Source organism: Moschus berezovskii, chromosome 27, assembly GCF_049115385.1.
Source record: "Moschus berezovskii isolate FMDL1 chromosome 27, NW_MosBer_1.0, whole genome shotgun sequence".
Lineage (NCBI taxonomy): Eukaryota > Metazoa > Chordata > Mammalia > Artiodactyla > Moschidae > Moschus > Moschus berezovskii.
This window is the reverse complement of record NC_142486.1, coordinates 4115994-4140757: the sequence shown is the minus strand read 5'-3', so window position 1 is coordinate 4140757 and position 24764 is coordinate 4115994. Positions and strand designations below refer to the sequence as shown.

At 47.8% G+C, this 24764-nt stretch overlaps 1 protein-coding gene across 3 annotated transcripts in view; it reads right to left on the bottom strand.

Annotated features, from left to right (window-relative positions):
- The window catches only part of CYTH3 (cytohesin 3), a 67794-nt gene extending 43412 nt beyond the window's left edge, over nucleotides 1–24382 (bottom strand). For 2 of the 3 annotated variants that reach the window (XM_055410350.2, XM_055410351.2), the window contains exon 1: nucleotides 12063–12692. In XM_055410350.2, the coding sequence (XP_055266325.1) occupies nucleotides 12063–12276 (214 nt within the window). In that variant the 5' untranslated portion in view covers nucleotides 12277–12692. Of the gene's footprint in view, nucleotides 1–12062; nucleotides 12693–24225 lie in introns of those variants that run through there. The other variant, XM_055410352.2, reaches the window with a different exon arrangement.
- Nucleotides 24383–24764: the final 382 nt, after the last annotated feature.

Genomic DNA, 24764 nt, shown 5'->3' with positions numbered 1-24764 from the left:
CCTCTGGCCGGGGCGGGGGGGCCCTGTATGCACACTTCACATCATACACCAAAAGCAATGCCAAGGAGTTCAAAGACTTAAATGTAGAAAGGGAAACTAGACAATAAAATTCAGATACACTCTTATAATCTTGGAATGGGGAAGTCATTGCTAAGTATGACTCAAAATTAAAAAGCCGCAAAAGGCAAAAAAATACATTTGGCTACACTAAAAAATAAGATTTTCTTCATGACAGCAAAACAAGCCAACAAAATGTCATAAGCAGAGTGAAAAGGAATCGGCAAACTGGGAGACAGCGTTTGCAGATCACGGGCATGAACGGCCCGAACAAAGACAGACCTTCTAGAAGTTGAAAACGAAAAGACCAATAACCCAGCAGACAAACGGGCACACAATGAGAGGCAAGCAAATGAAAACTAAACTAAGGTTCCATTTCTGACCATCGGGCTGTCCAGACCCACAAGCTGGCCGGCATTCTCTGTTGATGAGGCTGCGGGGGCTCCTGAGGTCTCCCACGTGGTTGGTGGGAGTTAAAAATAGCAAACGGGTGTGGAAACATGTCTGGTAGCCTCTACCAACCTCTCAGATCCACTTTCCCTTTGGATCCAGAATCCCCACTTACGGAAATTTCTCTCTCAGATCAATCTGTGAAACTTGAGGACCCATAAGAGGAGGCTGAGTTGGGGATGCACGTGGTTCAGGTTCCTGGGATACTTTAGGTGGCTCTCAGCCACGTGTCACCATGTGACAAGACACGTGATGAGGGGCTGACAGACGCCTGAGCCTCCTTACCTGATAGAACAGTGGATGGTGGGCACCAGGCAGAGGGGTCTTTTCTACAGTCAGGCCTCTGGGTGCCTGAGAAGGGGAGGGTGGTGGAGGAGAACTGAGGTGGGAACTGTACCGAGTCAGAGGCCGTCTGTGGAAACTGGTTCCCATCACTGGACACGTACCTTTTTTTTTTTTTTTGCTTTGCCCCGCATCTTCTGAGATTTTAGCTGCCCGACCAGGGACGGAACAAACCCCAGCCCCAAGCAGTGAGAGTGGGGGAGTCCTAACCAGTGGACCACTGGGGACATCCCGAGGACACTGCAGATAAAGCAGACTTGATTCTAACACTGAAGTCGAATCAAAATGGAAATGCTATCCTAATAAGGAATACACTTGACGATTACCACAAGTCACAAGTACATTTTCTTCTTCTTTGGCGTTTACTGTGAAAAACAGAATCTGTGAGAATTCCGATGCGTACAGGTTTCTACACCTGCGGTCCAGAACCAGCAGGTAAGTCTGTGCTGAACACTCATGTCTGATGCAGCCCAGCGAACCACAGTGAATCTGGAGCATCCTGTCCTGATTAAGTCTGGCAGCATCAGACTCCACAGACGACACAGCGCACAGGCTGCCACCTGAGTGACGAAACGGCCTGAAGAAACACGGTTTCGGGCGACAAAACTCTAAACCCGCTCATCTACCATTCATAATTCAACTATGCAACAACACAACTTAGCAGGAACGTTTCCATGCATTCTGATTGCATTTGTACCTGCATTACCTTTAGAATAATTTGGTATGTTTTTCAGAACATTTCATCAATCAAAAACTCAAATATATGAAGAAGTGTCCTGATAAAATTCAAAACCAGAAACTGAAAGAAAGAAAAGACTGGAAAAGGCTTTGAAATGTCAAAAACAAAATCTTGTATTACAATGAAAACTTAAAACTTGCAATGGTCAAAATCTTGAAAGAAACCTTCCTAAATTATCAGTAATTTAAATTTTTCATTCAACCATCCTAGAGGGAAAGACTGAATGATCTTGCTATTCCTTTTTTCAGTAAAATACCACATTATTGTTATGTGCAGAAGTTATCAATTAGCTAGAGTAGGCAACCAAAAATGTAGGGAAAAGTATAAAGTCGTGGCAAGTACAGAAAAGAACTGTGGGATTTGTCTGAGTTTTGACTTGATTGTGGTTTTCTAAGCTTTCTAAAATTTCTAAGTTATGACTTCTTTCTCATTGTAAACAATTTCGCTTTGATACTCAATTCTGTGCTATTTTTCTTGGAGAGGGTGTTCCAAATGATGAATTTCATGTCCCACAAAAGCCGGCTCCTCCCCAGCTGGCCAAGGATGCTCGGATGGGGCAGCTCACCGGGCTATCTCTACTTCTGCTCGTGGCCCTCGCCACCCTCGGAAGGTGCGCCTCTGGGAAACTGCGTCTAGAGGGAGCCACTGCCACACACACCCGCCTCACCACCTCCGATCGCGCCGCCCCTCTTCCCCAAGCCTTTCTGCCTCAAAGACCTTCCTAAGGATCTGTCCAAAAACACCTCAAAATAGCACAGGGGTGAGTCACTGAGGATCTACATTTCTAAACAAATGCATGCCACGATTGAATGGATAATCTCCCACTACATTTATTTCTTAAAGATTTTCCCACATGTGGGAACAAGAAAAGCAGGTAATTCTCCTCTAAATAAATTCAAAAAGCCAATGACAAAAACAAAACTAGACTGGGAATTCCTTGGCAGTCCAGTGGTTAAGACTGTACTTTCACTGCAGGGTGCACAGGTTCGATCCCCAGTCAGGGAACTAGGATCCCACATGACCTGACCCCATCCCATGAATTAAATTTACCTGTGTTTCTCCCTCTAGTGATGTGGAATGTATATATCCTACTTCAAATATTCTAGACGTTACTTGCAGTTATTTTTTTAAAATCACACTACTAACTATATTTATTTCTCAAGATCAAAAATAAAACAGTAAGAGGAAAAGGCAGGACTTTTACTTTGTCACAACCTCTCCGACTCCCCCATCACCTGTTTCTTGGCTTCTGTTAGAGTAGTTTCAATCCACCTTTATTATTGCCGCCATTATTACTGAATTACTGTGGGTTTTTTTTTTCATTGCATTATCTTCTCTGGCAAGACTTAAGACAACTGAATTTTGATTTGTAACCAAATCTATAATTACATACACTTAAACTTATGTTTCAGTTCAGTTCAGTCGCTCAGTCGTGTCCGACTCTTTGCGACCCCATGAATCACAGCATGCCAGGCCTCCCTGTCCATCACCAACTCCCGGAGTTCACTCAAACTCACGTCCATCGAGTCGGTGATGCCATCCAGCCATCTCATTCTCGGTCGTCCCCGTCTCCTCCCACCCCCAATCCCTCCTAGCATCAGACTCTTTTCCAGTGAGTCAACTCGTCACATGAGGTGGCCAAAGTATTGGAGTTTCAGCTCTAGCATCAGTCCTTCCAATGAACACCCAGGATTGATCTCCTCTAGAATGGACTGGTTGGATATCCTTGCAATCCAAGGGACTCTCAAGAGTCTTCTCCAGCACCACAGTTCAAAAGCATCAATTCTTTGGCGATCAGTTTTCTTCAGAGTCCAACTCTTGTTTACATGATTTCAATTTCATGTCCATTTTATATTACAATTTTCTTCTTCCTAAGTTATTCTAAGTAATCTTTTAGTAGATTAGAATATATCTTTGAAAAAGTGCCCCCCACCAAGAAAAATTCACAGCTGGTCTATCAGGAAGATATTCAGTCCAGATAGCAGCAGGGGGGAAAAAAAAAAAGAGAGCTCCTTAAAGAATAAGGAAATGTGCTTGCCCTCGTAATTCTTAAGTGCAAAAACAGGGTGCACTCTAGCAGAAGGCAGGGTGCTAGGCCTGACTTCTGAACCTTCACAGAACATCTGTCTGTTACCTTCACAAATGAACAGCAATTAGTGTAACTATTTAATTCTTGGTTACAATCTTTCAGCCACAAAACTCTTACCCTCCACTCTATCTTCTGGCAATGTTACAGTAAAGCCTAAAGTCATCCTGATTCTTCCTTGTTAAGTAACCTCCCCGGGGGCCCCCTTCTGACTGGCTGGCTGTACTGTATTTTATCTTTGAGATCTAAAACTTTCACAAGCACAGTTGCTCTTTCCACTAATTTCATCTTAGCAGAATGAGCCCTTTCAATACACAGAAGCAGCTGTTGTTTTTTCAGCTCAAAGATACCTTTTTCCATTGTATCTCTGATTACTGTTTCTGTTCTGCTGGTTTGGGTCGCTTCCTCAGGAACAACTGATTTAGATCAGAGTGCTGATTAACTTGCTACTTTGGAATGATGTTCTTCCTGCAAATGCATTTAGTATCATTAAGGTTTCTTCCTCTCAGCTCATTCATTTCACTTTATCTGCCTTATCTCCTCTTTCAATCACCTTATTTCAGAGTCTTCCTTGAATTTTATTTAAATTGAATTTTATTTTTTAAAAAAAGCACAAAGCAGATTCAACCTGAAATTGACATACAGTTTCTATAATTAGCCTTCCTCAAAAACTACACTTTTCCTCTGCCTCATAAAGTCCATCGCTGTCGCTTATTTTGTCCTGGCAACATGTTGCTTCTTTTGCTTTTTACTGATCATGGAACAAGGACATTCAGGTGCCATTTGCCCTCAAAACCATGGCTGGTACTGCTTAGGAAGCTGACTTTGCTGGGCTTGTTTTTTTTTTTCCTTCACGATCTAAGTTTGTGAGCTGAAGGGCCGAGGCACATCAAGTTGCATCACCTGTCCGCGAGTGTCCAGCTTCTCTGTGACTCCATCGTGTTGCTTCTGTGACCTAGTTTCTGTACATCTCTCCATCTGGCACGGCTTCTGTTCCAGAGAGTTGCGGTGCTCCCACTGCACGGGGCGGGGGGGGGGGGCGACTGTGGAGCCGGGGGACCCCCTCTAGTCTTGAGCACACTGCAGCTGTCTGTGTCCTCCAGCCTCCAGCTGCTCCGAACACCACGGCTGCGCGGGGACCCCTAGCCCCGTGCCTGGAGCCCCGCGGCCTCACTCTCCCTGTTCTCCCTGCAATCGGCAGAGCCGAGAGCACATCCTCTTAGCTTCTCCTAACCCTGCATCGAGCCCTTGAGAAGCAGAGTCAGGAGTCAGCCCCTGGGATCTCTTCACCCCGATTTCAATTCTCACCATTCGGTTTTTCACCTATTTTGTTCTCCTCCATCACTTCCATCAGAACCTCGTGACCAATTCTCACCATTCGGTTTTTCACCTATTTTGTTCTCGTCCATCACTTCCATCAGAACCTCGTGACCCGAGCGGGGAGAGGGGGCCAGAAGTCAAACACCAGTGCTCAAGTCCCACCTTCCCTCACGTTTCCAATGATCCTCTTCTCAAGGGTTCTAGCTTCTGAATCCTCCTCCTTTGGGAGGCAATTACCCTCTCCATAAAAATTTTGTATTACATTTTCTCTTTCACGTTGTCAGTTTTTTCCCCATATGTCTGGACATATTTACAAGTAAGATGCAGCTGTGCGGCTTCCTCTCGCATTGGGTTAGGTACCTTCCCTCCTAAACTTGTATGCTGAGCGGGAAGGTTCACCGTGTTCAGTCCCTGGCAGGCTTCAGTTTGGGATGAAAAGGCCCCATCACACAGCGGGGGAAAAAGCTCCAGCTGGGTGCTGGTACCTACTCCAGGAGCCCCAATTCTCACCCAGAGCATTCCATCTCCATGAAGAAATATTTGCCTAATGGCAAAGTGCTATCGCCTCAAAACAAGAACGGAGAGGTGGGAATTTCCTGGTGATCCAGGGGTGCTTGACTGCTGTGGGCCCGGCTTTGCTCCCTCGTCGGGATAAGACAGGGCGCATACCCTGGGGGGAAGGCCTGAATCATCGACCACGTCTGCACTCGTTCAGCTCAGGGGCTGCCCGGGAGCCCTTCTGCTCACTCTCAACCTGCATCCAGTTTTCATCTTCTTGCTCAAAGGTTCCAACTTCTTGTCGCTTTCAAAGATCTGGGGAAAACTCCTCTGGTAAAAGGTCCCTTCCCCAGTCTCTGCTGCTCTGAGTTTCCTACTGCCTCCTTTTTTGACTGTCTGCTGGGATCTCAGGGTGAAAAGGGGCTTCCCAGGTAGTGCTGGTGATAAAGAACCTGCCTGCCAATGCGGGAGACTCAAGAGATGTGGGTTCCATCCTTGAGTTGGGAAGATGCCGTGGAGAAGGGCATGGCAACCCACTCCAATACTCTGGCCTGGAGAATCCCAGGGATGGAGGACCCTGGTGGGCCACAGTCCAAGGGATGGCAAAGTTGGACACGACTGAAGTGAGTTAACACACATGCAGGGTGAACAGAGGAAAGAAGTCTGGCCTCAGGCGTCTGCCGCTGTGGTCGCATTTGCAAAGTCTCACTGGATCCCCACTGGGAGATGCTCTGTGCTCCCGGTAACACATTTCAGTACAGCTTCCTGGGAGAGTCGGCTTCTTGCACCCGTACGTTGGTTTCCTGTGTAAAAATCTCCCGACGACGTGGTTCTGCTGTGAAGCAGCCACGCAGAGCATTACAAACGTTCTAAACCAAGGCATGACGACAGCAAGCCTTCAGTGTCGTCCTTCTTCAAATAAAAATGACGAAAATAAACTTCAGCTTTCTCAATGGGAAGAAAAACACGTGCCAACTTAAAAACCTTCAATGCAACACACAAGCCACACCTCAACCACGTGACAGAGGTAAGTAAAATCTCTCCAGCCAATCCAGGCCCCCTACACTCCCAGGCAGAGCGCAGGTGTTCCAGGCTGAATCATTCAGGGTGTGGATGAGCTCGGAAAATGGGATCGTGCTACAACATGGAGGGACTTGCTCAGAGAAGGGAGCCAGACACAGATGGCCATGGCCAGGAAACGTCCGGAACAGGCAAATGCACGGCGACAGAAGGCAGAAGAGTGGGGATGAGCAGGGAGATTTGTGCTAACAGAGATGGCGTGCTCTTTCAGGTGATGAAAATGTTCTAAAATTACGTGATGGCTGCGTAACTTTATGAGTATACTAAAAACCAGGGAACTGTATAACTCTAAAGGGGTGACTCCAGACACAGAAAACAAAAGTTGTTACCAAAGAGGGGGAGTGGTAGAGAGGGATAAATTAGGACCTTGGGATTAGCTGATACAAACTAGCATCTATAAAATAAACAACAAAGTCCTCCTGTATAGCATGAGAGCTATATTCAACATCCTGTGATATAAACCATGCTGGAAAAGGATATGAAAAAATGTATATTAATATATGTATAACTGAATCACACTACTGTATACTGGAAACATAACACTGTTACTTAACTATACTTCAGTTTTTTAAAAAAGGAAAAAAATCAGGACACTTGAAAAAAATAAAGTTTGCAAAACTTTTAAAACCTAAATAGAAGGAAAATAAAAATAAACTTTTTTAAAAGGATGACAAAATATTATGTCAATGACAGCTCAGTTTCTAAAAAGAAAAAACGGAGAGGAGGGCCGTAGCACCTTCATCAGATCAGTCACTTCAGGAGGAGAGGTCTCCGGTGCTACACAGGGCAGCAAACCAATCAATTATAAGTCTAAGACTCCACCAGACTGTTCTTTTGTTTACTTGCTAAGTCGTGCCCGACTCTTTTGCGACCCCATGGACTATAGCCCGCCAGGCTCCTCTGTCCATGGGATTCTCCAGGCAAGAGAATGGCTGGGTTGTCATTTCTGTCTCCAGGGGATCTTCCCAATTCTGGGATCAAACCTGCATCTCTTATGTCTCCTGCATTGGCAGACAGGTTCTTTACCACTAAGCCACCTGGAAGCTTAAAAAAAACAGCAAAAACTATGACTAAAACTGGGACAGGACAGAGGCAGAGGAGACTGGTGGGAAGTCTCTCAAAGGGTCATTAAAAAAAACGCTCCTCTCAGTGGGAGGCAGAAAATAGTCACTTGTGAGAACCCAAGAGACTGAACTGTCCAGTGTAAAATGGGTGAGGATTCTTCAAAACAGCAGTCCTGCGTGTACAGACACAGCAGGGGTCTGAGGGACACAACACACTGGTCTTCAATTTGTTAAGCAGCACCCATTTCTTACATCCACTAAAGTGTCACGGGTTTATTTTTCTCATAAAGTTTACAAGTTTAAACAGCCTGCAGATACTTGACGATATTTCTATGCTAAACAATAAATATATTTACTACTGATGCCCTGAACCTCAGAAACGTAGAGAGATCATCTAAAAACAGAGTACAGAGTTTCAAGGAAACCTGCCCAGAAAGTCAAGTCCAGAACCCACAGCTTGGACAATCACCACGGAACCCCAGGACTTCTTCACAAGCCATGCGGGTCTCGAACTGCTCCCAGGCAAGATGTCTGCTACAGCTAGAAGAAACCTGAGAAATCTGACCTCCGTAACATTAAAAAAAACAAAAGAAACAAAATGTTCAAGGCGCACAAGCATGTGAAAGTCACTGGTCTTATGATTACTACGTGGATCACAAAAACTATTTGGAAACCCATAATCCATTTTCCACTACATGGTGAGGTTACATGCCTCCTGCTTTAAAGGTGGCGGTGGCTCATACCATAAAGAATCCACCTGCAATGCGGGAGACCTGGGTTCGATCCCCTGGAGAAGGAAATGGCAATCCACTCCAGTATTCTTGCCTGGAGAATCCAATGGACAGAGGAGCCTGGTGGGCTACAGCTCATGGGATCCCAAGAGTCGGACACGACTGAGAGACTAACTCTTGTAAGACAGAGCTGGTCAGAGACTTTTACAGGAGTTAACGTGGAAGCGGACAGGCAAATCTGAAACCTAATTTTACTGAACTGCCGATTCTATACTAACTTGCTCTCTGGCAAACGAGTTGAGAATGAGTTCTACGGAACAAATCTAAGGAAAGCAAAGGCCACTCTTTCCCCAGATTGCCGCCCCTCCATGAGAGCATGAACAGCACTTTGAGGGGTCCCTGCCCCACTGAAAACACGTCAGCATCATGTTGTTCATGGTTGTTCACCTAACGTGATTAAAAGGGAGAGACCAAGATGCCTGCTGGACTCCTCGCAAACAGAAGGAGCACTTCAGGGCGGGTCTGGCAAGGAGACTCCTGGAACCAGTCAGTCTCTCGAATACTTTTGGGGAGTGTCACATTCTTTTTCCCACCCTGCCCTTTCCTTTACTGAATTTTCATACAGTGAGTATGCTATGATCATCACCGGATATACTAACAGCAACAGAAAAAGCTACAGCTGGATCCTGTATTAGCCTCAGCTGCAGCTCAAGTCTACAAACGTTTGAAGCCAACAGGAAGGCGCGGAGGGAAGGAGAGAGGAACAAAAAGACTTGTTCCTGAGAGCTGGAAGGTCTGCTCCTCCTCCAAAGTTCTGGCAGCAAAGACATCTCTTCTGTGTTATGTAAATAGTTTGTCTTACTAAGTTTTCCAATTCTAAAGCTCATTTCTCTGTGAAACCAGGGCCAAATATTAAAACAAAATCCTTCAGTATGTTAAGCCAGATAACTAATCACCTCCATATGGGGGTGGGCTAACCAACCACTGTGTGCAGTGGTTCCAAGTCCGCCCACGCGCATACTCCACTGACATTTGAGCCGGTTAGTAACTCCTTTTGGTTACCAATCTGATCCACATTTACCAAAGAACAAGAAAAATGAATGTGGCTTTGACCTTGAATCAAGCAGATGACTTTAACATATAGTTCTTTAAATGACACGAAAGAAAGCAAAGCATTCCACCCTTCTGTTTATATATATGTCATCTAGACTACAGGATACAAATAATGGTATTAGGCAACCAGCCTGGACTCTTTTTAAAAAGTCATTCTAGAAAAAAAAAGTGGGTTTTTTTGGTTTTTTTTTAAAGACTGAGGAGACAGAACTAAATACAAAGTGTAAACCCTGATGGGAACCTAGATAGGTAAGAAAAATAGTTATAAAAGGCATTGTGGGGACAAACTGGGCAAAGCAGAATTTGAATGACATGTGAAAGAATAGTATGGACTTACTGCTGGGTCCCTAAGTGTGGCAATGGTTGTGGTTAAGTAGGAGACTGTCCTCGGGAGATGAATCCTGTTTAGTATTCAGGGATAAAGTGTTACGTTATACATAACTTACTTTCAAATGGGTTAGCCAAAAAAAAAAGCAGTATTAATAGTGTTAAGAGAAAAGGCAAATGTGGCAAAATGCTAGCGAGGAGGCTAACAATACCTGGATATTGACACTATTTTAGCTTTTCTGTAGAGGTCAAGATTTTAAAAATCCCAACTTGAGACAGGAAAGAAACAGTAATCGTACTGCCAATCACCGGTTGCTCCTAAGCCCAAACCCACAGGCTCCGCCCCTCTGCTCTGCTGTGAATGTAAATGGGGGCAAGGGGCTGGCCTCTGATGACTTAACGGCTTTAAATGCCTACTGATGGGGATTTTCGATAAATTTTTCAGGGCATAATTTCACATGGGCTTTTTCATGTCCATTTTACATATGAGAAGACTGAGACTTAAGGAGATTAAGTAATCGACACAAAGCCTCAAGGCGGGAGGTACCACAGCTGCAGATATTTGCTTAAAAATGTCAACAGTAAATAACCAGTTCAAACGTTTAAACAAACCTCCCTACTAGACTCAGATTCTCAGAACAAAGCACTGACGCCACGGTTGACTATCTTCTGCCTTAAACTGGGGAAACTGTCAGAAACATCCTTCAGTGGCTGACCTGATGGAGCAAATAGGCAAACCCTGAACTCTTAATGCCCAGATTTCACAAGGGAGAAGGGGGTCTCTCCAATTCCCCGGGACTGAGGTTATCCGTGCAGGAGAGGTTGCGTGGTTCATCCCAACACAGCCGGCCAGGAGGAAGCCTGGCCAAGGCCAAGGAAAGCGACCCGCCACAGTGCTGAATCACCCCACTGCCCCCGATTCCAATAAACGGTTAAAAGTAATGGTCTCTGGATGGATGATGGATGAGGGGTGGGGGAGTGTAGGGACATTAGGGAACAAGAGCTTCAATAAAACATGCAGAAACAGCCTCAAAATGCAGGGTTTATACTAAAAGACTCCCCTCTCCAGCACTTGGGGAAGGTGGTCAGGTTAGCTTTTACCACCAGAGCTTGGTCTTTCATCTCTAACTAGTGAATGCTGGATAGGCCCTGGCTGTCAATTTACAGCTCTTTTCATTAAGGAAATGGTTCTGCTGTCAAATCTGTTCCTGAAATTCCCAGTCGCCAATCTGTTTGATTGCTAAAACCAAGATAAAACCGCCCAAGCCAAGCTCATGGGATTAGAGAAGCTTCTAGGCGTTCCCTCTCCAAAGGGAGACAGATGGGGCCGGTGACCACCCACCTGGGAGGACAGTGGGCCAGGGCGCACCCCTGACTCGGGGTGCCCGGGCAGGCCTGCTACAGATCTCCGGGGGCTGGAAGGACTAGGTGAAGCGGACTTTCCTCTCAAGGGAGCAATGCTTTTTACCCTACCTCCAAATTTTCACAAACCCCTGGAGAATAGAATGGCAACCCACTCCAGTATTCTTGCCTGGATAACTCCATGGACAGAGGAGCCTGGAGGGATATAGGCCATGGGGCTGCAAAGAGTCGGACACAACTGAGCGACTAATAGACACCCACACACATTTTCACCAACAGAAAAGGGAGATAAAATTTCGAATGGAGAAGCAACCAGAACACGTCTGAAAGCCTTTCTCAGCGTTACATGCAGGCAAGTCTGCTCTGTGCAGAAAACGTTGACACAGGCCTCAGATGCACCTCCAGGGGAGGGGGCGGGAGGGAGGCCCCCGAAGGTCCCAACGACTGAAATCCTAAAGCCAAACGCCTCAGCACTGACAGAAGCAGAGCCCCCAGGGAAGCATCTTGGCTTATGTTCTTTGCAGATTAAAAAAAAAAGAATAATCATGTTCTGCACGTCCGGCCAAAGAACTGGGCATCTGGGAGGCAGAACCACCATGGGGGCTGCTAGACGGGCGTGGGACCCGCACACGCTCCCTCGTGCTGCCCCGCCAGCAGGAACGTTCTCGCGAGCAAGATTCCGAGCCCCTCAGGACCAGTCTGACCCGAGGAAGGAGGGAAGAAGGCATGTGACTTTTTGTCAAAAACATCACAGCAACCGTTTGACTGGCACAGAGCTTAACCGCGATTTTCCATGAAAAGGCTAAAGCTCTAGAAACGGTGCGTCTTGGGGGAACCCACGGCAGACACTCTGTGATTCCTGGGAAAACGCAACGTTTCGGAAGAACACTCACCAGACATTAATATTCCTGTCGCGCAGGCGATGAAAGGCATCATTTTATTCTCAAGACGGCCCTCGCCCTCTGAGTGCATCACACACTGCATGAAAAGTCTGCGGCCACTTGTCCTCCCACACTCGGGAAATATGGCCTCATCGTGTGAACAGGCCAAACACTGAAAAGTCACTGAAATCCTCCCGTTTTCCCATACACACAGAAATGAACTCATCTGCCTGTCTCAATTCAAAAAAATTTTAATCTAATTACTGCAACTTGGAAAAGGACATTCTTGATCGCTTTATTTCCTCTCCAAAGAGCTCAAAGGAAGTACTGTCTTCTAACAGAATATTAAATGGCCGATGCCTGCCGCTTCTGACTGCTGCATTTAAAAAAAAAAAAATCCTTCTGTGTTAAAATAAATGTAGTCATAAGGATGTGCCAAATGAAACTGTTAATGGATTTACGAGCATGTGAAAATACATTTTGTTTTATTCAATGTAGGAGAAAGTGTTCATCTCAGAAAGAAAGTATAACCTAGCCCAGTTCTTAAAGGGATAAATATAGATACCCGGCGAACACGTGTGGGAGAGAGATGAGGTTTCCTCCCGGCCCTCAGTGGCCAAGACGAGATCCTTCCGTTCCGTTCCATCGCTCAGTCATGTCCGACTCTATGCGACCCCATGGACTGTAAGCCTACCAGGCTTCTCTGTCCATGGGATTCTCCAGGCAAAAATACTGGAGTGGATTACCGTTTCCTTCTCCAGGGGATCTTCCCGACCCAGGGATCGAACCTGGGTCTCCCGCATTGAAGGCAGACGCTTTAACCTCTGAGCCACCAGGGAAGCCCGACGAGATCCTTACTCTTGATAAATAAGAGAACGAAACCCACCTGCTGCTCCAGCCAGCATCAGGCAACCCCGCGGACCCCGGCTCCAGCCACCTCTCCATAGCCCCAAAACACAACAGGTATTTACGGTCCCACGAGACAGGACACGTGGAGACGGGAGGGGAGAGGGCCCTCCTGGGTGGATGGGACCCAGCAACTCCACCGAGAGCCCAGCAGACCATCCTCAGCATGAGGGCCTGGAACTGGACAGATTCAAGGGGTACCATGAATACAGGCTGGCCACCACCCAGGCCCGACAAAGGCCACGGTAAGAGGAACTGTTTCTTCCTTGAGTATTCCTCCAAGAAGGAACACAGTCTCCCAAGAAGTCCCCCTGCAAACTGCCCCTCGCAGCTCATGCTGAACTTGGCTTCTATATCCTTGCTTGAATCAATAGGGAAAACGGGATTACTTTTACTGGTTTAGACGGCTTAAGCAAATCAGGGTTGTTAAGCAAGGAAGAAAGGGAGGATTTATTTGGGATATGGAGCAAACTGGGCTGCTACAGACTCCAACTCAGCCCTACAGACGGCCAGCCTGCACACGGTGGGCAGCAGAGAAATTAACCCAGTTGACCCGCCCTTCCCCTGCTGCCCCAAAATGTCTAGGTCCTGTTTTCTGGTTTAAAATCAAGGGCTGTTATTTAAAAGTTACATGTTACAGAAAGCAAAAATTTTTTAAATACTTTCAAAAGTCTATGCAGCCACCCGAGCACTAAATCAACTAGAGAAATAGCTAAATAGTGACTGCTTTAATGAAGCCTCATATTATCAAATTGTGGTTTTAAAGAACTTTCAGAATGTAAAATAAATGCAATCCAGATGTTCTCTAAAAACAATGAAAACAAGATTGTTTTTACTTCATAGCAACCAAATAGGTCAACCCATTTCCTCCTTCATAGAATTCTCAGAGGACCACAAACTCCACTTGAAAAGCATGTGTTTCATGTGCATCTGTCCAGAGAAAAAGGAAACTTGGCCGTCCAAGATAAACGGAGGATATTATATGTTCCCATGAAAGTGAATTTGAAAACTGCATTAAGACTGTGTCTACATGTTGCCAAACATCTGGATGAAAACCGGAAAAAAAAATCGCTATTACCCAGATATTGGGAAATACTTTCCAATTATCATTAAAATGTCCAATTTTATAGCAAACTGCCATTTTTTATAGCGAACTGCCATTTTTATTAATTACAGGAATAAGTTGCTCAAAAGAAGAGTACAATCATTTTTTTAAATTGCCCTGCTACAAGTTTAAGATAGGAACTTATTTCTCTCTATTTGAACAGTGATACTGGTGACATTAAGTCAGCAGAAAGAGTAAATTTGCTCTATCAAAATAAATCACAAAATATTCTTAGCCAACTGAATTGACTCAGGTGAGTCTTTTCTAATATTTACAGAAAAGACATTTACCCAAAATAAACACGGGTTGAATTGTCTCCAGTCACATTACAAAACATAACAGGATCTCACATCGGTTCTATCATGTCAGCTGGGAGACTGACATAAACTGTAAAAAGTTGACAAGCTTGATTAACTTCAAAATCAGGATGGAGGGACTTCCCTGGCGGCCCAGTGGTTAAGATTCCACACTTCTACCTCAAGGGGTGCGAGTTCAATCCCTGGTCAGGGAACTAGGATCCCACGGGCCACATGGCCAAGAAAAAAAAAAATCAGGCTGGAGAATCATGTATTTTTCTACTCTCATTTAAATGATGTACTGTTTCCCCACAAGTTTGAAATATTTAATATGTTTCATGCAGCTTTTGGGATACTATGGTAAAACCTATTTTTTCATTTCATTTCACTTCACAAGTTTTAACAATCCTCTATTACAAACTGATAAACCTGCTTCCTGAAGGATGTGCCAATAACTTTAAGAAAACAATTTCTCTCTCCCAAAGTTATTTATAATAAGAGTGGGAGTGTGCAAACAGCGTTACTACTCTAACTCTACTGATGGATTACTGCTGGTCCTCTGTTAGCAGGATTTACTTGAGAAATGCTTACCTTTCTCATCCTAAGCTCCCCTCCCCTAGCTTTCCCTCTTTCCTCATCACACAGCAAACTTCTAGGAAGGGCCATGCCCCAGGCTAGTCCTCCATGAGGTAAAATCTCTCCCGTTCCCTTTTAGCCCTCTTCGGTCTAAAGTTATCAAACCCTGTAGACACATGCGCACTCTCATTTCAGTCCACCTCTTTATTCAGGCCTGGGCTCCCCTGGTGGCTCAGATGATAAAGCGTCTGCCTGCAATGCGGGAGAACAGAGCTCAATCCCTGGGTCGGGAAGATCCCCTGGAGAAGGAAACAGCAACCCACTCCAGTACTCTTGCCTGGAAAACTCCATGGATTGAGGAGCCTGGTAGACGACAGCCCATGGGGTCGCAGAGTCGGACAATCGACTGAGCAACTTCACTGCACTTCATTCAGCACAGCTGACCACCACTTCCTCTTCTTCAAGTGCTCCTCCTGCAATTCCACACAGCCTTCAAGATTTTCTTGACTTCACCGGCTACTCCTTCTTGGTCTCCTTTATCGGGTTGTCTGCAGTCCTGGGATTTTCCTCCTCTCTCAACTCTCTCTCCTAAGTGATCTCACGCATCCATTCCCATGAATTAAAATGAGTTTAAATCTTCCTAGCAGACTACACAGCTAAGCATCTTCCTACCATCTCTACCAGGACATGTCACAAACAGGTCCGATTTTAAACACCAAAACTGAACTCCTGAAACTCTGTTTCCAGTAAAAACCTGACCAGCTTGTTGCAGACAACCCTTTTGCCAAAAAACAACTAAAAAAGCTGAGCACGTTGTAAGAACTAACTGTGTGAAGGTATGAGAGGACCTAGGAGGCCAGGATCCCAGAGAGAAGGTGCAGAGGTGAGCCCAATCGTCTGAGCCAGTTTCCTCCTCAAGACACTTGCCAATTCAGGCAGAGTGAAAGGCCAAGCAGCGAGGCAGAGATAAGCAGTTGAGAATCCGAGGTCAGCAGAATCCCCAGCAGTCTGATGCGACTGGGAGACCAAATTAGAACTCAGGGGCTGCCAAGCAGAAGAGGCACTGGTAAATACCCCGAGCTTGCAGCTGGAACCACTGAAGAGCCATACCCTAGGAGAGGGGTAACCACAGGGGGGCCGACCCTCACGGTTCTAAAGTGGTATTTTCCTATCCTAACTGCCTGCCAGAAGCCTCTCTAGAGGAAGACGGTCTCAAACTATCCCTACCATTTTTCATACCCATCATCCAGAATTTAATTAAAGTTTAACAGGCAATCTAGAATCAAGATCACAGGCTGAAAACCAAGGGTGAAATAGAAAAGAGAATACATTCACAGGAGGCCCAGATGTTTATCAGATGCCTGCAACTGACTGATACGGAAAGTCACTCACAAGATGAAAGTTTTTCACAGAAAACTGGTATCAAAAAAAAAAATCAAGAACAGTGAAAAGGGCAGTGACTGAAATTAAGAATTTAACACAGATTAGATAGAGATGAAGAGAGGATTAATGCACAGGGATGGAGGTCAGGAGAAAATTATGCAGAGTGAAGCATGGAGAGATCAGAAGGATGAAGAACAGGAAAAACGTCGAACAGATACAAGGCCATGATGAAGAGGTAATTAGTGTCCCAGAGGAGAAGAGACAGGACATGCAGCCAAAATAAATAATAAACGTGGAGACAGACGCTAAGACTTCTCCAAATCTAAGAGTATCGTGTCACTGCCCTACCAGAAAGAAGAACCACCACCGATTCCAATAAGGACAAATTCAAAGAAAACCACCTCTGGACACTGCACAATAAGCTGACACAACTAAGAACCAAAGGCAGAGAGAAAAATCTTAAAAAGCAGTCCAAGGGGAGGGAAAAGATACACCACCCTCAATAAAACAAGCCTGATACAGCTGACTTCTCAACAGAAGCGATGGGAGGCAGAAAGCAGTGATTCGATCCATCAAAGCATGGCAAGGAATTAACCAGCTAACCCACAACTGCATACCCAGAGAAACTGTCCTTTCAAAAGTGAAAGCAAAATAATGACACCTTGGACCAAAAAAAAAAAAGAAACAAGTGAACCCTCCAAACAGTTTTCTCTTAAGACTTGCCCTTCTCATGAAGCTGCAGCACCACCTTTGGTCACAGGAGCCAGAAACCGAGGAATCACCTTTGGCTTCTGCAGTTCCTTCTCCTTTAACCTCCAAGCTGTCAGTACATTTTTCTGATTCTCCAAAATACATCTAGCAAAGCCATGCAGATTAAAACAACACATCCTTTCTTACCCAGGAGACAGCAAGACATTTTAAAAGTCTCACAAATGGCAAGAGTTGATTAGAATACTGATAATACACCTAGTGAGAAAGGAACCTGCCAACATCTGGGAAACAGAAAGCATACTATAACAACTGTGATTCTAGAGAGACACTTGCCAGAAACTTTCACACGTTTGTAAATGGAGATGAACCCCCCTTAGTGCTGTCTGTAACGATACAAAACCAAGGCGACAGTCCACCTGCAGGATAAGAGAAATAACACATACACAGGGTCTCTGTGTAACAGCGTGGACAACCTCTAACATGAGCTGCAGACCATTACACGCAGCACAATGTCATTTTTAATAGTTTTTAAACCAAAAAATAGAACCATGCATTGCTTGTGGGCACACACACATACATGTTCAAGCATGAGAACCATACCGGGCGGGGGGGGGGGGGGCGGCCATCACATTTATCATGGTTGCCTCGAGGAAGTACAAAAGGCAGGCAGGGGACCAGAGCTGCCGGACAAAAGCGAGTCCCACTCGCTCAGTTTATGAAGAGCGGTGGCCTATTACACGCAGTGGCCCAGGTCTTGGAGACACAGTGGCGGATGAAAGCAGACCACAGTCCTGCTCTCACAGAACTCACATTCCGAGAAAGACGACACAAGCCATGAACAGGACGGGAGCGGGTGAGGAGTGATAAAAGCCAAGCAGAAAAACCAAGGCTGGGAAACGGGGCAGCGAGATGCTGCTTACGACAGGCTGGTCGAGGAAGACCTCCGCGGAAAGCAGACCCGTGAACAGAAGCCGGAAGGAAGGAAGCCAGGGCGTGCCCAGCCATCCCAGGGGAGACGGCCGCGGGAAGAGCAGGGGCCGGGGGCGCTCCGCAGGTTCCCGAACAGCAAGGAGACCAGCGAGGGGACACAAGCGAGGGGACGCGTCCACGGTGGAGAGAGGGCAAGGTCAGGCCGAGATAAGAGTGGTCTTTAAAGCGTTATCAGCACTTCCCAGGTGACTCAGTGGTAAAGAAAGAATCGCCTGCCAGGCAGAGATGCAGGTTCGATCCCTGGGTGGGAAATATACCCTGGAGAAGGGAACAGCAATCCACTGCGCTATTCCTGCCTGGGAAATCCCACGGACAGAGGAGCCTGGCGGGCTACTTATGGCGCCACAGAGTCAGACACGACAACCACCTCCAGGGCTGCCAAGGCGAGTTGGCGAGAGCCCGCGTGCGGTGCGCGCGGCTGAAAACGCCTCCTGTCGGGCCTCTTGGAGGAAAAGCGTGCAGCCCCCCGCCGAGGGCTCGGGCACCCCAGACCGCGGGTCCTGGATGCAGGCAGCAAAGGGCTCTGCGTGAAGCGAGGCCAGCACGGACGTGCAGAGGCGCGACACGACCCCTGGCTGCCGGACGCCAAGGGCAGCATCAGGGAGAACGGAGGCCTAAGGGAGGCCTAAAGCCGCAGAAGGGGAGGCCGGCGCCGCGACCCCGCCCGAGGCACGGAGCCGCCTGCGCGGAGGTCAGACACGCGTCTGAAATGCCGTCCTTGTTTTTTGCCAAGACCTGAAATCAGGCGACAGAACACGGAACAGCTACTATATGAACGCTGGGTAACGGGAACATGAGCGTTTCACTGCTTTCTGTACTTTGCCTTCACTTCCGTCGCTCCATCCGCCTCGCCCTGGGGCCGGGCCCTGGTCCTCGCTGCCCCTCCTCCCCTCGGGCACAGGGCAGGGTGTCCAGCGGTTAAGGGCAAGGCCTCTGGAGCCAGCACGCCAGGGTCGAGACCCGGCTCCACCACTTACGAGCTGTGGAGCCTGAACAGGATTACCTGGCTTCCCTGTGCCCCCAAGGTTGCCCTTTTCATCCATAAATGGCGCTGACGTTAAGTCCCTACCAGGTTTATTGCGCAAAGTAAATAGGTTAAGATCCGTAAGGCAGGCGGGACAGAACCGGACACAGAGGCCATTCTGTAAACATTAGACACAATTATTTAAACATAAATCAAATGTCATTACCCAGGCTGAAACCCTTCCTCGGCTTCATGCACCTCGAATAAAATGTGAATTCCTTACCTACTCAAACTGCCGGATACATCCCAGTTCCCTCTCTGCTCACACCACACAGAGCAGCTTTGGGCCCTCTGCTGGCCAATCCCTGGACCCCTTCAGGCCACCTCCGAAAGTTTGCTCTCCAGGAGGCTGCCTGTCCCCACCCCACCGACCTGCTCCCCACCCCAACCCCACTCACCCCCCAGCCTCTCACCCCTCCTACGCTTCCTTTCACACATCAGCATAATCTGCAAGGACTTGATACATCTGTTTACATTTTTCGTCAGTCTCCCATCTAAACAAAAGTCCCAGGAATGCAGGAAATTCAGCTGCTTTATTCACCGTATTCACCCTGTATTCGCACAGGACAGGGCATTTGGCAGAATAACGGTTCTAGAAAAGAGTGCACTGAAAGCAGCCATCGAGCCACTTTTGAAGCATTCAAGAGAGCGGCTGATTTCTTATGCACAGGCTGAAAAAATAAGTAAAGGATCCACAACTTTCGACATGCTATCCTGACATTTTAAATACATAAAAACTCTCCAAAATATCGAAGCACTATCCTGCACACCTGAAACTAAGTTAACACTGTAAGTCAACTATGTTCCAACTTCAAGGTTTCTCTCAACAAAGGGTGTTTCCTTACCAGTGTACTATTTTTCTGTGAAACTGGTTTCCAGTTTGGGAAACAATAGAGATGGACAAGATTTTTTTTGAACCGCAGAAACTAAAAAGGCACAGAGAGAGGTTTCGGTTTCCTTGCCTCCATCAGCTTCCCCACCAGGTAATCACTGTTATGAGTTCCTTGTTGAGCCTTCCTGAGAATTTTCATGCAAGCACTTCCTTTTGCCCCCTTTTTAAAAACGGAAATGGTAACGAACAATGCACATTTGCTTACATTTTGCTTTTATAACTTAGTAAAACATTTGGAAGTCTTTGCCCAACAGTTCCTAAGGAGCCTCCTCATTCCTTTCTACAACCTCACATCTTCACTTGCCATCTGGGTACAAAACACACTCAGGTTACTCCCCATCTTGTACTATTACAAACCACGCAGTGAATAATCCTGTATTTCACACATGTAAAAATACATGTTAAATTCCTGAACTAGTATTGCTGCCTCAAAGGATATGTGCATGTGTGCGTGCTCAGAGGCTCAGTCGTGTCTGACTCTTTGCGACCCCATGGACTGTAGCCCTCCAGGCTCCTCTGTTCACGGGATTCTCCAGGCAAAAATACTGGAGTGGGTTGCCATTTCCCCTCCAGGGGGTCTTCCCGACCCGGGGATTGAACCCACATCTCCTGCACTGGCAGGCGGGTTCTTCACCACAGTGCCAAGCTGCTGCATCTCTTTTGGGCCCACCCAGAGAAAACCTCTAAGGAGCTGAAGGAAAGGGAATTTAAAACAGGGGGTTGGTTACACGTGTGATAGAAAAGCAAAGGATCATACAGGAAACAGTGAGACGATGCAAAGATTAGCAAGAGGAACAAGCGGCCACCATCTCTACACTGGGGGGTCACGGGGAGGATGGCTTTCCAAAGCTCAGGGGCTTGGTCAACAGGCAGGAGCTGGAGCCAAAAGCAGACCAGCCGCTAAACTCAGGGCCGGAGACAGAATGAGAGGGCGGATGATAACCTGCCTGCTCCCTGAGCTCCTGTCATCCAGTCACCCATGGGCACCTCCCACTGGCCAAACCGCGCCCAAGGTGAGCCCCGTGGCAGGCGCAGGGCAAGCGATGGATCCACACCCACCAAACCCTGGCCCCTTAAGAGTGGTAACTGATGGATACTCTGGCCCACAGATGGTTTCAGGTGTGGGGGTTATCGCTCGTCTGACAGGCGGAATCCAGGATCTCAACCTGGTCTTAATTTATATGAGTTTTCCTGAAGGAGGTGGAGCAGCTGTTCGCGTAAGGCACAGGTTTCACTCACTCGCATGTACACGGGCTGCGGTACGGGGTGGGCATGGGGGGCTGGAAGAGGGAGGGGCAAGCCCAGGAAAGTTGTTCCCTTCATCTGCCACAGATGGTCCACGCAGGAAGTTCAATCAGATGGGTTCCCAAACTGAGCCTTAGGACGGTGGCGAGGAGCCAGGCACCTTCCAAATACAGACACATCTCAAGAAGTGTTGCAAAAGAACTGAAAGGCAATAGGGCCCCCAAAGGAATCAAAAATACCTTAACTGCACTCAACGCACAGTTATAAATAACAATATGCTCCTGTCTTCCAGTACCCCCTACGTGTTCCTCCTTAGAACAGCCTTCCAGCCATTCCTACCACATCCTCTCTCCTTATCCTGCATTTAAAGAACAAATAATGCCCTGGAGGAAAACTTCAATGATCCAAACAGCAAGCAGCAGTCTCCCGTGAAGTCTACTAACCCGACCAACATATTAGCAAAGAAGATATTTTAAATTCTTTTGCCCCTGGCGTGACTACTGTTTGAATAGATTATTTACCCTCTCTTGTAAACAAGCTGAAACTGACTTCCCCATATACAGTTCAAAGTTCTGTACTACACTCTTAAAAACATGACAAAAAAACCTTGCTAATGACTGGCACTCGAAATTATTCTCTTCCAAAGAGCTGAACGAACTTCAGTGTTAAAAACAAGAATTTTAAACCGAAGCAATTTTTTTTTTTTAGAAATCTAAATGATGATAAAAAACTAGTTAACTGTAAAGAGGTATGTTAACTTCAAAAACCCCATCAATACAATATAAGCACACCACATTTATGTAATAATCACTGTATAATGACTCTTGTTTCAAAACTCTAAGATTTCCACTTACTCAAAAACATATTCATCCTAAGAATGCCGAACATATTTCAAAAGTGCCTTTCGTAAAGCAAGGAAGAAAGAGTTTATAAACTATAAATACCTGTTAATGCTACAGGGACATTTAGCAGGTAATAAGTATCTATTCTCTGTTGACTGTTCCAGTGAAGTGAATCAAATGACACACACATTAAAAACAATCATACCCCTTTTCCCACTGCAGAGTAAATTTTAGTAAGTTTTTCCCCAAAATTTGAAAATAATATATACCATTCCATAAACCTGGAGAATAAAAACTGGGAAAATAAAACATCTGTATATCAGTTTTTACATTGTTTAGACCATAATATATAAGACTGCTTATTTTTTACACTTGTAAAATATTTCATCCAAAAATGTCCCATAATTTACTTCACCAATCTATTAGGCACCGCAATTTCCAATTCTGTATTATGAATAGTGTTAATGCAAGCCTCCTGTGTGAGATATTTTTCTGACATCTCAAGACTATCCCCAGAAAGAGCTATGTTAATAGCCCAAAGTCTTGAGACTTTTGAGATGTAATACTATCCTTTGCTCTATTCCTCAAGATCTATACTGGCTTGTTTTTACAAACATATATACCTGCTTTGACCTTCAAGTTTTCTTCATTTCTTGATTCACAGAATCCGAAACACCTTCAAATGAAATCGCCAAGCCAGCATGCTCCCTGGATGCGAATGTCAAACGTTTAAGAAGTGGTTCAGTCTTCATTTTCTAAGGAGGAGCTGCTTGTCTGCCTGTACCCGTTACCCCAGCTGTGACAGGCAGGAAGCAGGGCGGCCAGGGAGAATCCATCACTTGGATGCTTCAGACGGCAGTTTGGCTGGAGGAAGGTGCGCACCTGGGCTCCTTCTTCCCACAGAACTTTCCATCATAAACACAGCCACTGGGTGCCACAGTGCTACCCCTAGCTTCAACTAGAAGTGAACTCCGCAAATGCCAGGCTTCGGGCCAACTTCCCACCCTCCCAGCCCCACCGGCTTACTGCGAGGCAAACATCTCCCCCTGGAGCATCACTTAAATTCTAGAAAGCACCTTGATTGACTACTTCATCCCGAAGCGTTCAATACTGCTGATTCTTACAGGCAGCTGCTCCGGCAGCCTGTAATTAAGATTTTTTTTTTCTTTTCCCCAAACGCTCCCTTATTACAAGAGATTCTGATGATTCCGTCTGTCAGCATTTAGGAGATCTTTAGCAAAAACACACACACAGAGATCCTTAACTTCCAGTGTTCCCGTAAAAAAAATAGGGGTATTAACCCTTTGCGTCCCAAGCCAACGACTCACTCTATCCACAGACATTATGCAGACGCCTGATTCGGTTTGAAAGGCGTAATTCGCAGCATGACACGACAGTAATCTGTATTCCACTAAATAATTTACAGCCAACTCGAATCTTCCAGCAAGAGGTGACTGAGCGTCGGACGGGCAGCCTGGTTCTCTCTGGTCCCACCTGCGGGAGGGCAGCTGTTCCCGACTCCGACCTCGTCTCCTCTGACTTTTTACTTATTTTCGGCTGACTCCGTCAGGCTCCCTTACTTTCTAACACGCGTGTGCCCTCGCTGCCCCCTGCTCACTTAAACGACCCCCGTGACCCCTTGGGACCTAAAGCCAAGAAGACTGTCACGATGCTCAACCCTCTCTCCGCGGCCGCCCTTCCTGGCCCCGGGGGATCCCCCATTCCAAACTTTGCCCTCCCGGTTTCCCGAGGTCCCTCCCTCACAGTCCGCACCACCTGGGGAAGACGCCAGGAGGGTGGTCACCGGCGGTTGGGCTCCGGAGGGCGTGGACGCCCTTGGCGGCAGGAGGCGGGGAAGGTCGCCCCCAAAGTCCCCCGCCCCGGGGAAAGCGACCCCCGAGTCCCGGCCCGAGCCTCCTGGCGACCCCGGCCGTTCCGGACGCTCGCCCGGACCCCGCCGGTCCCCGCCTCGGGGGCCCCCCGGACCCCCGCCTCGGGCTCCGGGGCCCGGCGCGCCGCGGGCCTCGGCGGTCGCCAGCCGGCAGCGCTGTTGCCCAGACGCGGTCTCCTCGGGCGGACCCCGACCCCCAGCCGCGCGAGCCGGGACCGGCCGTCCCCGCTCCCCGGCAGTCCGGCGCGTCCGCGACCCCCCGCCCCGCCCCGGCCCCAGGCCGCCGGGCGGGCCGGCCACACCTCCACACTCACCGCCGCCGCCCTCGCCGCCGCCGCCGTCTTCGTCCATCTTGAGGCCGCCGCCGCGGCCGGCGAGCCCGGGGCCGGCGGGCGAGGGGCCGCGGGTGCGGAGCGCGCGGGCGGCCGGGCGGCTGCAGCAGCGCGCGGGCCGGGTCGCGGCCCCGGCCTCCTCCCGCGGGGCGGGGCGCTCAGCGCGCGGCGCCGCCGTCACGTGGCGCGCAAGCCCCGCCCCGGGCGCGGTGGGCGGGGCCCCGCCGGCCCCCTCGGGAGCGCGCGCGGCCCCGCCCGGAGCCCGCGAGCGTCTGAGAGCGTCTGAGACGGGACCCTCGCGGGCCGGGGCCCGGGCCGAGGGCTGAGGCGCGCACGCCCCGCCCGGCCCCCGTTTTCCGGCAGCCTCTGGACGCACGTGGGGTCCGGAGCACAAAACCCGGCGGCGAGGGGTTGCCGGGGCGGGACGCGGGGGGGCTCCTCCGCTCACGTGCGCTCAGCGAAAGTCAAGCCTTCCCCCTTCGTCCGGAGGCATTTCAGAGTCATTCGAGCTTTTCAGCCCT